General features: G+C 37.1%; 1 protein-coding gene across 2 annotated transcripts in view; it reads left to right on the top strand.

The window, feature by feature from the left end:
* The window catches only part of ITPR2 (inositol 1,4,5-trisphosphate receptor type 2), a 485,618-nt gene that overhangs the window by 96,791 nt on the left and 370,746 nt on the right, over positions 1-18,081 (top strand). For both annotated transcript variants that reach the window (XM_042946117.1, XM_042946116.1), the window contains exons 3-9: positions 328-443; positions 1,234-1,320; positions 3,306-3,464; positions 9,402-9,500; positions 9,784-9,867; positions 10,167-10,313; positions 13,327-13,422. In XM_042946117.1, coding sequence (XP_042802051.1) covers positions 328-443; positions 1,234-1,320; positions 3,306-3,464; positions 9,402-9,500; positions 9,784-9,867; positions 10,167-10,313; positions 13,327-13,422 — 788 coding nt within the window. The remainder of the gene's footprint in view (positions 1-327; positions 444-1,233; positions 1,321-3,305; positions 3,465-9,401; positions 9,501-9,783; positions 9,868-10,166; positions 10,314-13,326; positions 13,423-18,081) is intronic.

Below are 18,081 nucleotides of genomic sequence, written 5' to 3'. Positions count from 1 at the left end.
AATCTCATTCTCTTCACTTTCTAACACCAGGTACCCCATTATAATTAAGAAGTATCTTATAATGTAATGATTACATTGACTTGGTTTTTAAATAAATCACGCTAGCTATGGTGCCCTTTAAAAAACCAAAACTAATGAAGAAGAAGGTATTTTAACAGTCTAAATAATTATTTAGAAAGAATATTATAGGGGGAGTTTGAGTTGATTGGGAGATAGGCTTAATCTTTCTACTCAGGGATTGCAAGATTCCAATGCTAGGCTCAAAGGAAAATCTAAGAAATGCTGGTTGCCTTAGTTACAGTGTTTTTGTTTGTTGCTTTGTCATAGACTGCCTCTTTAAGGTGTGCCCTATGAACCGATATTCTGCCCAGAAACAATATTGGAAAGCTAAGCAAGCCAAACAGGGGAACCACACAGAGGCAGCCTTGCTGAAGAAATTACAGGTAAGGGCCAGGTTGCCATTTGTCTGGCTGAGGCTAGACCAAGAACAGCAATAACAAGTGATCTGTTTTGTATCTTAGTGATTTCACTTAATGCACAGAGATTTTAGAATAGAGGTAGCAGCACACTGAAAGTGGAAGAGACTTAAGTTATAGGGTGTGACCACTGATTTCCTGGCATGTAGCTAATATATTCCTGCTATTTTTTAGGGTGTGCCAGACTAATTCAAAGATTCACATCAAACTGGAAACCATTCAGAATCTCTGTAGGAGTATCAGATCCAGTTATATTTTACTTGGCATCGTACCTAATTTTTTTCCTGAAAGACTAGAAAAAGAACTGAAAGTCTGTTGCTTCTGGTTTGGGCTGAATGTAAATTTGGTAGAACTTAAATTGTGTGTTATTAAAATTCCTGTTACTTTTGAAATTGAAACTATTTTGAGACTTTTGAAATTCACCTACTGTTTCTATATTCTGCTTGGTTTGTCTAACAATATTCCTTCTGAAGCTGATTGTAGAAGACCAAAGAGCCTGGTACTTTTCTGAAATTTCCAACATAGAAGCATCCCAAGATATTTTTGGCCACATTTCAGCATTACCATGAGAGAATGATCATACTATATTATAATCATTTAATTGTTGGTTCCCTGCCCCCAGCACTAAGAGTAGAGCAATCAGCCTAATTCATTCATGGTTATCGTCTTTGTTCCTAAAATGACCCTTGTTTCTTTGTCAACTATTGTACTCTGTTTACTATGTTTCCACGATGAATATTTGCTAACCATTTTCCAGCATGCTGCAGAACTGGAACAAAAACAAAATGAATCAGAGAATAAGAAACTGTTGGGAGAAATTGTGAAGTACAGTAATGTTATACAAGTAAGTCTATTTACTTTCTTTAAAAAAAAGGTGAATATTTTATGGGTAATTTGTGTCTGTTAGGAATGCCAAGCTGCATTAAAATTTGGGGATACAACAGTTTGTTCTTTGATGGGAATTATGGATATTGTGCGATATTTTCAGCTGATGTTCAGCATAGTATTCTGTATGTTCGCAAATAAGTCTGGTGAGCATACACATAGGAAGTGTACTTATCCAGGTGTAGGTACAGGGTATTCCACCAAAAGGAGGAAGACAGGGAAACATACTTTCTAAAGGTCTATAGTAAAACCCTCCTTTAGAATTAGTGGGACTAACATGTAACATATGAAGCTTTATCTTTGCATTTGGTAGAGAGAGGAGTGTTCATGTTGTACTTTCAGATGGGAATTGTCTTTGAGTTGTTATTAAAAGATTTATTTCAATGAGTTGCACCACTGATTTATCTCAGCTGCATTCCTCTCCTGTGCTTCACTTAGATCTTTCAGCTCTTTACTTGGCTATTTGTTAATATGCCCCACCTTGTTCCAAAAAGAATGGAAGACATTTTTTAAAATACATACCACATACACTAAAATGAAATAAATAAGGCGACTGGGTCAAAGGGAAGATAGTGCTTATATGAATAAGGTGACGTCAGGGTGAGGCATGTTTATAAATACCATGTTTTGAAGGCTGGACACCTTTGGCTAGAAGCCTTTTTGTTGCTGACCTTGCTGTATGGAAAGCATAATATATTATAGCCCTCACATAGGAAGTCCTTACCATAGAACTAAGTCCAGGTTCTAGAAGCACACATGTTCCCAGGAAGAAGACCAGAGAAGTATTCCTCCAATGAGCCCTCATAAAGAGGACACTGTTTCATATAGTAAGCGCTAGCCTTAACAACTTATTACAGAAAGCACTACAATGAGGTGTTTCATAGAGCTGTTTTAAAAAATAATATCGCCTGATGTTTTGTATTTGGCCAATGGCAAAATGCCAGTGTTCAGGACTGTCCAAGCGGCCCTCTGCTGGGACAAGATGAGAGTGCCTGAATCTGCAGCTCTCCTAATGTAGGACTTTATCTAATGAACGATGATACAATACCTGTGGCATGGGTGGATTGCATGTCCCTTGAGAAATCCTCCCTAAATAGAGTTTTTCTTAACCAAGTTTTGATCAGAATTAAGTGCCAGCAAGTTGTTTCTTGTCAAGAACCTGAAGTGCAAATGTTAGCATTACCAGTTAGGGGCCAAGCTATGTGCTCTCAAAAGGTGGATTCCAAAGGAGTGGGGCTGGACCATGAGGGTTTCATCAGTTCATGAGAAAATTTCTTTCTTATATTGTGGATATTAAAATGACCGTTCTGTTTTGGAATGATTGTAATAATAGACAGGAAGGTTGTTTGTTTTAGCTTTCCTACTCAGTAGAATACGGTCTTGGAGAGGTTTTGCAAATGGCACCCAAAAAGTCTGAGAAATGGCACATCCATGCTCATCTGAGAAGGGAGTAGGATCAGTGAGCAGGGATTATTGAGGATGCAAAGCCTGCCTGCTCACACAGGAAGAAGTAGGGCTGTCCTTGGCAGGGATGGTTAATAACACTAAGTGGTTTGGTGCATTATTTTAGTTTCTTGGTTATTTTTTTCGTGTATTCTGTTGTGTCTGTGCAAGAATTGAAAAAATGTTTGGAATTTCCTGGTCTCCTTTGGGATGCTTGGTTTTATCCTATTATTTATCAGTAGATAAAAATGGTTCAGAGGTATCCTCTGGTTTGATTTCTCCATGTGCCCAGTTCATTGGGGGCGGGGGGTGGAGGTGAAGAGGAACCCAAAGAAAGTCAGCTTGGAAATTCGATGGTGAGTGTGAAGTTTAAAAAGACCTCTTTTGTTTGACTTGCACCCCAAGTGGTGTTATGTGGGCTCAAGATATAGGTACAAACATACACATGTAATTAACAGAGGACATCAAAGAATAAAGGTGGTAATGTCTTTTTCCCTACAGCTGCTACATATAAAAAGCAACAAGTATCTGACTGTCAACAAGAGATTACCTGCTTTATTGGAGAAGAACGCCATGCGTGTGTCCTTGGATGCTGCCGGAAATGAAGGGTCTTGGTTTTATATTCATCCCTTCTGGAAGCTGAGAAGCGAGGGTGACAATGTATGTAAAAATAAAACTAAGAGAGAAACAGTATGTTCATAAAGACAATAATTCTTAATAAGTGAAAGAATCCAGGTAGCACAAAGAAATGATACGTAGTTTTCAATCGACACGTTATTTTTATGGTCATATGTTTAATAGGTTAAAAGTATTTATTTACAGTGCAAATTGTGCTGGGGAATCACGAAAAGACAAAATTGAAATTAATTAAAAATCATCTTCCAGTTGGAATTCATGTGAAAGAATTTAAGTAATGTTAACATTGGCCGAACCTTTCAAAGGGTAAAGTTTGCTTCCTTTCTTAATCAGGAGGGAGCATGGTTGTAAGGAGAAAGCTATGCTTAGGAAATGTTGTTTATCCCTTTGAGTTAATAGAGTAACAATGCATTATGCCAGTATTTCATTTATTGGCTCTATGGTCAGCTGTTTACAGTCTATACATCTTAAAGATGCATAATGTATGAGGAGCTATAGGTGGGCGCTTGTTGATGACAGTATTGAAAATACATTTGGAATACATGTATGTCATATCATGTAGATTTTAGCAGCTGCTAAAGTATTTTCTGCTAGAAAATTTATAGAGTAGGGAAGATAAAAATTATGTGAAATGGTTCAATACATTGTTATTTATTTTCATTTGTAATAAATGAAGTAGCAAGTGACAGTCCCTAGCACATGGGGAATGCTCCATAAATGCTGAATAACTTTTTATGAATAGAATACTTTGCAAATATTGGGTCAGGTGATCAAGAAAATAGTTGCGACTTAAAAAAATTAACATAAAATCCAAGCAATATAAAAATATAATTATTCTGATAGTTTTCTCAGTGGTTTGATTACATTTTAGATATGTTTTGGATATTTCTTGTCCTAGAAATGTCCTCTTTTATAGTGAATATTTTTTCTGGTGAATTTTGAAATATACATTCAATTCCACAGGATGCAAGCTTCATGGTTTAATTTGGTTAATAAATTATCTGATGATACCCTCTTTAGGTAAGGTTTGGGAGACGCATGGCATGCAGGAATGTAGTGCACTTTAAGTCTTGTGTTGGATTCCTTAAAAAAATAAGTCCTACATGTTTATTTTTTGGCATCAAGTGATGTGTGCTGTGAGCATGATATATATCTTAACTTCAGTAGGTAGTTAATTACAATCAACTCTCAATTATTTAGGGACTGACTATGTAGTTTATGAACAACCTATGTCTTTTGGTGCCCTTTCTTGTAATGCTTGCTTCCCTCTCCAGTCCCCCACTGAGTAGTGTCCCTGGCTGTAGATGGTCAATGAAAATCAAACTGTGAAAAAAGCAAAACCTGAGCTCAAGTTCTGAGGGAATATGAGGAAATGATTGGATAAATTAGGGCCTTTAGATTCACTGTGGATTTTATTAATTCATTCTGTTTACTTATTCATTCTGTCTATTCCTCTTCTTGCTCCCAGATGCCTTTATAGGATCAACTGAGAGTTGAATGTAATGAACTATTTCAAATAATTAGTTGTCCTGGGGTGGGGGGAACCTACCACCCAAACACTCCATTTTGGTAAAATGGACAATGTAATTGTTAAGTGCAATATAGAAATCCTCCTTATATAGATGTGCTCCATAAAGCATGGCTAAAACAACCTTCCACATTGCTTTTTGCTGTAACAGCTCATTGTTTTTGCTCACCACTATGTAGCTATTGTGTGTGATTAAGGTTGCTGTGAAAACATAAGCACACCCATAGTCCTCTGTTTGCCACTTAAATGTATAGCAATGCTCATTTTCTTCCCCAGGAATAGGTGGCATTCCCTAGCAATAAGTATCGTTCTAAAATTCTAAAATGTAGGAAATACTATCATGTCGTAGTAAGTGATTTAATTATTGCTGATTTTTCTTAAAAGTGTATTAAGCTTAGAAGAAATTGAAAGGTTCAAAGGACTTTTAAAATTATACTTTACCATTTAGCAATTAGTAAGTTGTGATTTAGGTTGTAAGTATCCAATAAGATGTTCGGTGACTGAAATGAAACTTAAGAACGAGGCTGATGAGGGGCGCCTGGGTGGCTCAGTTGTTTGAGCTTTTGATTTCAGCTCAGGTCATGATCTCACAGTTTGTAAGTTTGAGCCCCACGTTGGGTTCACTGCTGTACTCTCTCTCTGTCTCTCTCTCTAAAAATTAAACAAACATTAAAAAAAGAAAAAATGAGGCTGATGATAGTCTGGGGAGAAAAACGCTCATATCCTCAAAAATGAGCGGTTTCTATCATTTAAGAACACTTATGCCATATCTTACAGAATTGTCAGTTGGATGGGTTTTGGGGAAAAAGAGATTCAAGGACCCCTCAACTTTCAGCTGTATAGAAGCTCTTCCTTGCTGTTGAATATTTAGAAAGTCATTGGGGATAGCAGAGTATGTAAATATTTCATTTTCATTTATTTTCCCAAGATTCAGTGTTTGTTTTTTTAATTTTCAACTTTGATCTAAGAAGTTATTACTTCTTAACCTTGATGGTAGATTTTAAAAAGGAGAAAAGCCCAGATCTTCCTCCAGTCAAGAGAAAAATTCAACTCTTAGGGAAAGAGCCTCTTCAAATAGCAAGTAGATTTTGCTATTTTGCAAAACTAGGTCTCTTGGAATTCTAGCAAAGGTAGGACTAGATCCCTGGTGTTTTGGTTTTTATTGCAGTGTTCTTTTCACCAGGCCAGGTGCCACTTCAAAAGAAGGGTAGCTGCCAGTGGCACTGTATTGCTCTTTATTTGCAGTAAAATCTCAACTTGAATCTTACATGGCTGTTGCTTAGAACCAACAGAAGTGCTTTTGAAATTGGGATTTTTAAAAGATGATTTTGTACTAGGGTGGGTGTGTCATGCCAGAAAATGATTGCAACCTCAAGTTCTGTATTAAATACATAGCATCTGGGAAGGCATCTGACCACATTGGTGGATCAGCCCCAAGTTCCATATTTACCACTTTATCCAATTAGGTGTAAGTTCCCCAAGAACAGGGATTATTTCTCACATGTTTGTATTCTTTTTGGCACCCCTTACTGTTCTTTTTATTTCTTTTGATTAGTATCTTGTCCGTTTCATTTGCAAGTTGTTGTTTTGTTTGTTTTGTTTTTGTTTTGTTTCAGCTTGGTTACTCAAAGTCACCATTGTCAAGAACAAGACAGAGGACTTGGAAATTAGTGAATTAATGTTAGATTCTCTTTGTGAATACCATTCTTATGAAACCTTGGTGCTTGGAACATTTTGGCTATATGGCTGGTCTCTTAAAAATATACAGTATAAGGGGCGCCTGGGTGGCTTGGTCGGTTGGGCGTCCGACTTTGGCTCAGGTCATGATCTCACGGTCCTTGAGTTTGAGCCCCGCGTCAGGCTCTGTGCTGACAGCTCAGAGCCTGGAGCCTGTTTCAGATTCTGTGTCTCCCTCTCTCTCTGCTCCTCCCCAGTTCATGCTTTGTCTCTCTCTGTCTCAAAAATAAATAAAAGTTAAAAAAAAATTTAAAAAAATATACAGTATAAGACTTTATGGGTGGTGTTTTGAAATAAATAGAACATATGGATTAACCCAAAGCTTACAGAAAAGTACACTAAAATAGTAAGACTTAGGTCAGTGGATATAGGTGCAAACAAAAATATTCTTTTAATTGAAAAGACACAGCTGAAATATATCATTATATTTAGTAGCTTATTGACTAATATTTATATGATGCAGATGAGAATGACATTGTAAACCAAATCCAGTTGTTCCTTAAGAAATTGGAAGGTCAGACACAGCACTGGCAAGATGTGTATTAAATCCCAGTATTTGTGGTATGGATGATGATGCGGACTTCTGTCTGGCTCTGAGAGTTAGAGCCACTTTGATGTCATGTGCAGTAAGAAGTGTGTGTGTGTGTGTGTGTGTGTGTGTGTGTGTGTGTGAGTTGTAGAAGGGGATGTTGGAAATATGTTTATGTCATGTTGGCTTTTGTATGTTTTTGTTTATTTAATTTTTAAAACTACTTACCAATTTTGGTTCACAGATAGAAAGCAATACAAAGATGTTTCACTTAAAGTCTCTTACCCTTTTTTCCATCTCCCCAGTTTTTGCTCCCTGCACCACAGTTAACCTCTGGAAAGATTTCTTATGCATGTACTTTTACTCCTTCCCTCTCCTTTTAACACAAATAGAGCCCACTCTGTTTCCTCACCCTCTCACTTAACACCTTTTCTTGGTGGTGTTCCCTTATCTGTGCATAGAGAGCTTCTACAGTGGCTTTTGTGAGTTAGGCACCAGCACCTGACTGATGATGACTTGAAAGGCGGGTGATTAACAGAGACCATTCCTAGGAGAGACCAATTCTAGAAGCTACTTCTGCAAACTAAGAACAACTGCCCTTCGCTCGAATAGTGAACTTGAAGCTCCTCTATCATATTTGAATCTCCAGATATAGTTTGTGACAGCAGTACTATGTGTAAATGTAGACTCCTGTATATAACCCACAAAATCTTAATTTATATTGGAAATATGAAATTATGTTCCTGAAAGCCTTGGTCTAGGTTAAGATACAGGAAGAAGTTTTGTTTATTCTTATTTTCTGAGTCCTGATTTGCTTTTCAGTTTTCTCTCAAATTAATGTATTCTCATATTCAGTTGGTACAAAATATGCAAAGAGAGGTATTGTTTTTCATTTCTGAGATGGTAAGAAATTTCATATGAGAATTAAGAGTATAGGTCCTACAATAATAAGTCTTCTAATGGATTGTCACAAGAGAGACTTTAATAATTCCAAAATTAAACTGTTTGTTATCATTAAGAAAACATAACTTTATTTCCCACAATTTGAATTATGAATATAAATTCTTTAAAAAAATTTTTTTTACATTTATTTATTTTTGAGAGACAGAGAGACACAGAGCACAATCAGGGGAGGGGCGGGGTGGGGGGGGGGACACAGAATGCAAAGCAGGCTTCAGGCTCTGAGCTGTCAGCACAGAGCCCAATGCGGGGCTGGAACTCACTAACTATGAGATCATGATCTGAGCCGAAGTCGGACGCTTAACTGACTGAGCCACTCAGGCGCTCCTATGAATAGAAATTCTTGAGGGTAAATTGGTCATCGTTAATGATAACATAGATGAAAAATCAACTTAGACTTACTTCTCTAGAGCATTTCTACCAAAACCAATTAAAAAAATATTATGTGTATTTTAATTAGTCTTTTAAGTGATCTCTACTCCCAACATGGGACTCAAACTTATGACCTGAGATCAAGGGTTGCGTGCTCTACCGACTGAGCCAGCCAGTCAGTAGAGTCAGTGTTTTAGGTTTTTTTTTTTTTTTTTTTGACTTAAAAATGAATACCAAGTTTAAAGAACAATATTAGTTTGGGTTGTTTAAGATAAAAGTCAACCAGGTGCTTAAGGACCAAACAATAAACATATTTCTACCAGGTCATACCTAATTGTGCATTTCCTGAATCCAGATGGCATTAGAATGTTTAATAGATTTCTGAGATTATGGGAAGGATCAAATTTCACAGACTTGTTTTTAATTCCCTAGATAATACACATGTATGACATTTTCTCCTCGTGCTTGAAGTGGTTCAAATATTTAGGCAGATTGTTTGTGGCGGATGTATTCACTCTCTTTGGTGTGCACATGGCAAGAACCTCGTGTTGAGGTGAATTGTCTTATTTATCGACATTAAAAAAAGTTCTTACTGAAATGGGAGACTAATAAGAAAAGGATCTACACTGGCTTTATGAATCCAGGCTGATAGGCATTATGAACATGATTACATGATCATTAATCAGAAGACATTTTACCTCAAGGAGAAAAAGAATTGAACTAAGATTTGTGTGTTAGGTCAATAATGAGGACTTCTGTGCAGTTGTTTTGAGCTTCAAACGGAGCACCACAGATCCACTCAGTGTCATGGTTGCAACTTATTTCTGATTCCTAGATTGTCGTAGGCGACAAAGTTGTTTTGATGCCCGTGAATGCAGGACAACCACTGCATGCCAGCAACATAGAGCTTCTGGATAATCCAGGGTGTAAAGAGGTAAGTTCAGGTGGAAAGAAAATGAATTTTATATTCATTGTGAGAGAAAAAAAAAGTCATGTGGCTTCATTTATTGTTTTCATGAGCATAACCCCAGTTATAATAATTAATATTCCTAAGATCCACGTAGATAATGATTGCTAGTTTTGGATGGTATTTGTATTGAGGTACATACCTCATTGTCCAAAGTTATCTTTTTTCTCTCTTTTTACTGTTTGGAGGAGTAATTTCTGGTACAAAACGGAATGCATAGTTTTATAACTTAACATGTCTTCATTAATAGGTGAATGCTGTTAATTGCAACACGAGCTGGAAAATCACTTTATTTATGAAATATAGTTCCTATCGAGAGGATGTACTAAAAGGAGTAAGTATGTGCTACATGGAACATTTGCCGGAAGAACTGAAGGTAGTCTTACTGAAATTCTACATGCGAAACCTGTGTATTCACTAGTATTCATACTTCAGAAGATGGTTATAGACCTTAATACTCACACTGAGTGTTTCATTGAGTTTCCCTCTTTTTGGAACGTATAAATAATCATTAAAAGCCAAGTAACTAGTAGAAGGGTACAGAGTATAATAACCAGAAAGAGATATCTGCTTCGTATGTCTATTTGTTCAGAATTTTCTTGGAAATACAGTTTTATTTTCCTGTTTTCCTAGGGTGATGTTGTTAGATTGTTTCATGCAGAACAAGAGAAGTTTCTGACTTGCGATGAATATGAGAAAAAACAACACATTTTCCTTCGTACAACCTTGCGTCAATCAGCCACTTCTGCTACTAGTTCTAAAGCACTCTGGGAAATAGAGGTGTGTAAATATTTTTGGATTTTAGTAAGTATTTATATAAAAAATATATAAATTTACTGGTAAATCAGATTTACTAGGCTGATTATTTTATTATTATAGGCATCATTTGTGATAAGTTGATAAGAGTAATATTTGTGAACTAACTTGTCCTCCTCATTACTATGATCAGTTTGAATTCTTACTACTTCCTTTACCTATTCTCTCTGGCGCATCTCTCTCTCTCTCTCTCTCTCTCTCTCTCTCTCTCTCTCTCTCATCTAATAAGAGCATATATAGATGTTGCTTTTTAAAAATCCATTGGGAAATGTTGTGAAGATTGATCAGACTGCAGGCAATGTGCCTCAAATGGCACTGGAGTTAAGATTGGAATATGACAACTCACTTTAAGTGAAGATAGATATCAGAACCTCACAGTAACTGAGAAGAACATTTATTTCTTCAGGGGATGCCATTTTTATGGGAATGAGGAGACCCATAGTTAAGAATTCATCCATCCTTTAAAAAGTCATTGCCAGTATGACAGAGTAATTAAGAATTGTAAGGTATGGATTTTTCTTTAAAGGATCTTTCTATACCATGGAGGAGATAAGATAGATGTAATTACTCATGAACGAGGCAACATTTGATAAGTTCCATCCTGATGTAATGGACATCTAAGGCTATAGCAGTGATTTGCAATCATTTTAAACCCATCACTCCCCTTTTACAGCATATATTTTGTGGCACTTCCTTTAATAGCTTAAAATAGAATTCATAGGTAATGTTATTTATAGATTTTCATGATTAAAAATTGATAAAATGCCTAAATTTCAAAATAAAGAAGAAAAGGAAAATGATTTGTAATAAAATAATATGTATTTCAACATGTAAATAATTACTTTAGAAGGTATAATATTTGTACGTATCTTGAATAAACGCATTTGGACTTGAAAGAAGTGGTAGGAGATGAGGATCTGAAGACATTCTATGCAAGTACAGGAAAATGAACGAGCAGGGGCAAATGTGGGCCCTTGAATTATATCTCGTGTTAGAAGAAGTAATAACAGAACATACTTATTTTTCACATGATGAAAAAAAGAGGGAAGTAACCCTGCTGAAAGAGGGGTAACGGCACACATTACAGACTATTGAAACAGACAATGAGGAAGTATGATGTTTATTCCAGTGAGCTGACCCTTAATTATAATGGTAACATCAAAATAATTCTGTAGGCTTGGTTTGGATAATTCTGCCATGGTTTAGAATGGAGATGAAATCGTACAACAAACATATTTCCTATCTTTATTTTTATTATTTCAAATTTTTTTTTAAAGTTTATTTATTTTGGGAGAAAGAGAAAGAGAGAAGCTCTATTCTACTTTTCTCTGCTTTCTGTTCCAGTGGAATGATTCCAGAACCCTGTTGATGAGGCTTCCTACCCCTGTGATGCAGTGGATCACTTAGAAGGCTGTGACTTGCAGGATTTTTGTATCTTGGCCAATGCCTGATGATGCCAAGAGCAGCCTTGCAAAATCATTGTGATAAATGATGACACTCCGTATCTCCAAATTGTCCTTTAGGGAGCTATACAAGCATTGCTAGATGCACTACTGTATAGGAAAGGAATTCTTAGCCTGCGATCTGTGGTGAGCTTCAAGTTATTTGTTAACCTCCAGCACTTGTGTGCAAAATCTGTGTATGTATGTGAGACAGCTGATAGATTTGAGCGTTCTCAAAGGTATCAATGTCTTTGTCAAAGGAGTTAGAGTATAGCCAGTGTGATTTGTAAAGGATTTGTGGAAGAAGTTTGATTTGAGAACTTAGCCTTTTAGGATGGGTAGGTTTTTGATCACAGGGAGAGTGTTTTTAAGACTTCATCCACTTTGAAGTATTTTCATAATTATTATCTTACTTGAGCTATCAGAGTAGGGGATTCCTAGACGCCGGAGTCTAGCAGAAAGTATTAGAAAGTTCTGTATAGCAGCACACAGAATTTGAGGCTGGGGGCAGGAGTCTAAGTGTGGTCAGTATTAACAAAGGAAGGTAACCTGTTGGGGGAGAATAATGAAAAGTTCTCCTGGTACTTAATCTTCAAAACAGTCTTATGAATTAAAATCATTTGGACGTGATGAAACTGGCTTGAAGATGTTCAGTTGCTTGCTGTGATCATACCCTAGTAATTGGCAGAGCTGTGGCTCAAACACAGTCATCTTCAGACTGTAAAGCCTAGGATTTGCTGCTGTGCATCAGGTCACCTGGTGTAAGCGGCTGCTTCAGAGCACCTTCTTTTGTACTCAGGGAGCCTGGTGGCTCAGCATCTGGGCCAGTTCCTGGCTCAGCCAGTTCCTAGGACAGATATGAAAGGACATGGTATTAGTAAAAAAGCATCCACGGATAGGGCCAAGAATTAAGTTAGTTGAGAAAGCTCCAGGTCTTGGCATTTGTGGTTCTCTCTACCTGGAATGATATCTTCCAATCTCTCTACGTGACTGTTTATTCTTACCCTGCGGGTTTCAGCCACCATGTCATCTCCGAGTGGCCTGTGCTAATCGCTACATCTCAAGAAGCCTTCCCTACCTCTGTCATGCGCTCTGTTTATTTCCTCCTAGCACTTGCCAAATCTTATGTATTAAAAGCTCTAGTCTTACTCATTGCTGCGTCCTATTGTCTAGAAGAGTACTTGGTGCATAGTAAGATTTTAATAGGATTTGTTGAAAGAATATTTGAGTAACAAATGGGGAAAAACCCCACAGCATTTCCAGTTTTGGCCTGGGAAACCTGTCTTTTGGAGTAAGGCTGTATTTGCACAGTTAAGGCATGAGCATCATGCATGCATACAGTGAGTTAACTGTTAGGTCTCTTGCTCATTTGTGGGGGAATTTTGTTTTTCTGCCACATTGTCCTCTTATGAAAACATATTAGATTTGACAAGTTAGTATTAACAGGCAAGCACTTTGTGTAAAATGTTGGCATTTGCTTGCGAGCAACATGAGTATCTTTTAGCCTTTATCGTTGTTGCTCTTTTTGTCTGTAGGTAGTTCATCATGACCCTTGCCGTGGCGGTGCTGGACAATGGAACAGCTTGTTCAGATTTAAACACCTTGCAACTGGGAACTATTTAGCTGCAGAGGTAAGTCTAATAGATAGAGTACTATTAAATCTCCGACTCTGGATAGTGACATAAGCAGTTAGGCTCTCCAAACATTGCTGTATTTGTAGGAACAGTCATGATACAAAATTTGACAATTGCCTATTATGATCTGGGCTGGCATATAAATTATTCTTAAGATGTAAATATTAATTGAAGCCTTTAAATAATCTTTGTCTTAAAAATTAAAACAACAGTAACAACAGAACACTGGTTGGTTTCCTTTAAGGTCAAGGGCAAGAGAGTATCGATTCAGTCTAAACCTTTGTATTTAGCTTCATTCTTTCAGAATGTCTGCATTGGAGACATGATCAATTCATTTTTGGTGTAGTAGAGCCTTGATCGTTTCAGGCCGTTTTCACAGAAACTGGTTTTACTGGCTTTTATTGTTCAAACTGTTGGAGAGGAAAGGCATTTCTTCCTGAGACACTGAACTGTCCTAAAACTGCTAATAAAAATGGTAACAACAAATAAGGTCTTTCCTCTCTCCTTTCTTTCCTTTCTCCTTTCTCAACATCCTAAAAGCATGTTGACAATCAGGTAGATAGGAAGAGTGGGAAGAAGCAACAGCGTAGATGTTTTAGAAATGATTTAATTAATGTTTGGCTATCAAATGCAAAAATAATTTTGAAGATACTAGTTTTTTTTAGATGTATGAAAACATGCATCCATTCTACTCCCCTCAAGTCTGTTTCTGTTTTTCAATTTAGAGTTTCTTCTGGGATTCTAAACCAGAATTTGGCCTTAGAATTTTTAGTATGACTTATCTAACTTGTGGTTTTGGATGTGAGGGAAGATAAGGAAGTGGGGACACAGAAGTGATGAGAAAAAGGTATGGGAAACAGGAAGTTTCCGTAAATGTGCTGACCCCTGTGTAAACCAGCACCCGACAGCATTACCCTTTACATCCTATTAATCTGTGGTAATTTTCTTCATAGTACTTACCACTCTCTGACTTACGGTACATTTTATTTTTTTGACATTCTCTGTTGGAATGTATGCTCTCTGAAGGCAGGGGGTTTTATTTTTTTATTTTTATTTTTTTTACTTTCTTTTTATTTTCTACATCACCACTGTGTCCCCAGCATCTAGGGCAGTGCCTGGAACTTAGAGAGCATTTGATGACTATTTCTTGAATGAATGAATGAATGAATGAGTACAAAGAAGCTATTCAGGCTTCTGTAAGCTTAGAGGATAGGAAGAAGATTTGGGGATTTGTATTTGAGAGGAATTTGGAGCCATATTTAGGCAAATGAATCTCTCTAAGCTCTAATTTCTTCCTCTATAAAATGGGGATAATCACAACATTCATAGAATACAAGTATTAAGAGAATTAAATAGGGTAAAGGGCTTGGCATAATGTGTGCCTCATGGTGGGCATCTGGTAAGTGGTGCCGGCATGATTAATTTCATTATGAGAAAATTTACTATATAAATGTACTATATATTTACTATTTAGTATAGTAAATAGTATAAATATAAATACTTTTATTATTATTGATGAATCTGTTCAAATAAATGAAGTATAGCTTTGCCATTTATGGGCTGTTTACACCTTGAATGTTTTGAAGTAACTTTGTTGAAAAGTAATGCTTTGATGTAAAATTAAACAGTAAGGTGGAGAATCTTGTCTAAAATAAGAATTAGAAAAGTCTACGGGATGTCCTTTAAAAGATAAGAAATTCGTATTAAAATTCTCTTGGATCTGGTGTTAGTGACTCTTTTCCATAATTCAGCTTTCAGTCAATGGCTGTTGTAACTACGGACATTCTCTAGAAAGCTGACATGATTAAACATTATTAGTTTTCTTAGTTAATTTCTACAGTTAAAACTTGTATCATTGATAATTCAAATGACTAGATTATTGAAAATTAAATTGTTTATTAACTTTAATAAAGATCTAAGACCTCAATACATAAAGTAGTCCATTAAAAATTGAAAAATAGAAAGCAGCTCATTCCTTGAAAATAATTTGAAAGACTCTTTTCATTCTATCTTTAGAGGATATGACTTTAAATGCCAGATACTATACTGTCCATTAAAGATTCTGGTGTACTTGTAGGATCTCTGCTTTGACCTTTAATACTTGAGATAGCACTTTTTTTTTTTTTTTTTTTTTTTTTAGGAGAAGGTGAGAGAAGGAGAATTAAGCATTAAATACTTATCTGAAAATTGAAAAGTAGGAATTTATTGTCTACTGATTTTAACAGAATGGGTGCTTCTGTGTAGTATTCTAACTCAAAAGAAAATCTTAGCTTTAGAATATTGGCATCCATAGGTTGGGGTTTTATATTTCATATGTCAGCTCAGGTCAGAAAGGTCCTGGTACAGTCACATCTCAGCACACTTGTCATACGGTGTGAAAGTGTCTTCAGGTGTGGCAAAAGCACATTTATTATAGTCACTATGACTTGATAAAAACATTGACTTCCAGTTCTAATTCCACAACAGATGGATATAGCCTCTGACAACAGTTAAAAAACAATGTTGGGGCAGCTGGGTGGCTCAGTTGGTTAAGCATCCGACTTTGGCTCAGGTCATGATCTCATGGTTTGTGAGTTCGAGCCCCGCGTTGGGCTCTGTGCTGACAGCTCAGAGCCTGGAGTCTGCCTCAGATTCTGTCTCTCTCTGTCTCTCTCTCTCTCTCTCTTTCCCTCTGTCTCTTACCCACCCCATCACTTGCACTCTTTCTCACTGTCAAAAATAAATAAATAAATAAATAAATAAATAAATAAATAAATAAGTAAATAAATGTTTAAAAAAAGAAGAAAAAACAATGCTTACCCTTTTTATCATTTTGCTTTTTAAAAATGCCCAGGTCTTTAATTTCAAATCATTATTCATGTCATTGAGGTATGGTAAGGAGTTCCTAGCATGTGGATTTGTAACTTCCTAGCCTTATTTATTTTGTTTAATTAGACCCTTACTTATAGGAGAGAAAGGGCTCTATGGCTTTTATTTATTTTGCTCTTTCAGTTTCATCTTTAATATCTAGATACTACTTAAACAATAAGATACACATAATAGGATGTTGAAAATGCAGGAGTTGGGAATAATTATTTTTGGAATTCATAGCAGCAACAGACATCCTCTTTAAGATGTCATACCGTCTTTAACATATACTTTTTAAGTGCCTGATAAATGCATAGCATGGTAGAGAATGCTGCAGATAGGAAAGGAAGCAGAGGAGAAAATCTCTGCCCTCAAAGAATTGACCTTCTAGTTTGGAACACAGTGTACAATAAATGGCCACAGGATGGTCAGAGGCAGGATCATGTCAGTCAGGTGGAGTTGTGAGGTAAGCCAAAGGAGGCTCTTGTTTGGGGCAAACTTTTCCCTGGTTCTCCAAGAAAGTAATAGACACAGGTTGGTAGAGAAGCAGAAGGACAATCAAGGAGGCACAGACAGGGTTGTGGAATGTTCCACATCATCGGCAGACAATGTAAAAAGGGAGGCTTGGCTCAAGGAGAGGGGTTCTGAAAGGAATTATTGAGTGACAGATCCCTTTGCTTGAAGATTTTGATTGAAAGGTTTGGATTTGATGTAATTAGTAATAGGAATAACGATTTAAGTAGTTACCTTAGAGGCTGGGGCTGGACACCTATTTGCAAACATTTGGTAGACACCAGTGATGTCACTAGAAAACTCAATTTCCGCCCTCAGGGAGCTCTGAGTACAGTGCAATAAGTGTATTGTAGCAATAGGAATAGTGACGTGCTGGTAGGGAAGCACTAAGGTGCCGAGGAGGTACAAGGAATGGTGAAGAGGCTAGAGGAGGAGCTGCCTGGTGGATGAGTAAGGCAGGTGGGCAAGGAGAGTGTGCAGGCAGTGAGGACAGCTTTTGCACAGGCAAGGAGGTGTGTGGTATTCTACAAACTAGTTTTATATGGATAATACATATGTGTATCACACACAGGATATGTGTGAGTTTGGACGTGGTGCTAGAAGGTGGGGGGGTGGGCAGAAATGTAGGAAGCTGATTTTTTTCAGGCCATATATATTAAGTTAAGGAGAATTGGTTTTATTTTAAAAGTAAAGAGCAGTGTTCTAAATAAATTTGTGTTTAAAGATGACCACTCTAGAGTTGCATTGTCCAATGCGGTAGTCACTAGCCACATGTTGGCTATTTAAATTAAAATAAGTACTATTAAAATTAAAAAGCCAGTTTGTCAGTTACACTAGCCACATTTCAAGGGGCTCAATAAGCACATGATATTGGGTAGCACAAATACAGAGCATTTTCCATCATCACAGGGAAAGTTCCAGTGGATAGAACTACTCTGGAGCGTTTTTAAAAAATTGTAATGTTTATTTATTTTTGAGAGAGAGACAGAGTGCGAGGGGAGGGGAGGGCAGAGAGAGGGGGAGACAGAGGATACAAAGCGGGCTCTGGGCTGACAGCAGAGAGCCAGACACGGAGCTCAAACTTGAGAACCATGAGATCATGACCTGAGCCCAAGTGGGATGCTTAACTGACTGAGCCCCCCAGGCGTCCTACTCTGGAGCCTTTGTAAAGCAGCTGGAAGGGATTGCCTGAGAGGCAGGGAGCCCAGATAGGAGAGAAAGATCTGATACCATCAGGGTATTTTGAGGATTTGAACCAAGGGGGTGACATTGGTAATGGCAAGAAGGCGAAGAGGA

Source organism: Panthera leo, chromosome B4 (assembly GCF_018350215.1).
Source record: "Panthera leo isolate Ple1 chromosome B4, P.leo_Ple1_pat1.1, whole genome shotgun sequence".
NCBI lineage: Eukaryota > Metazoa > Chordata > Mammalia > Carnivora > Felidae > Panthera > Panthera leo.
This window is presented reverse-complemented; position numbering and strand designations above follow the sequence as displayed.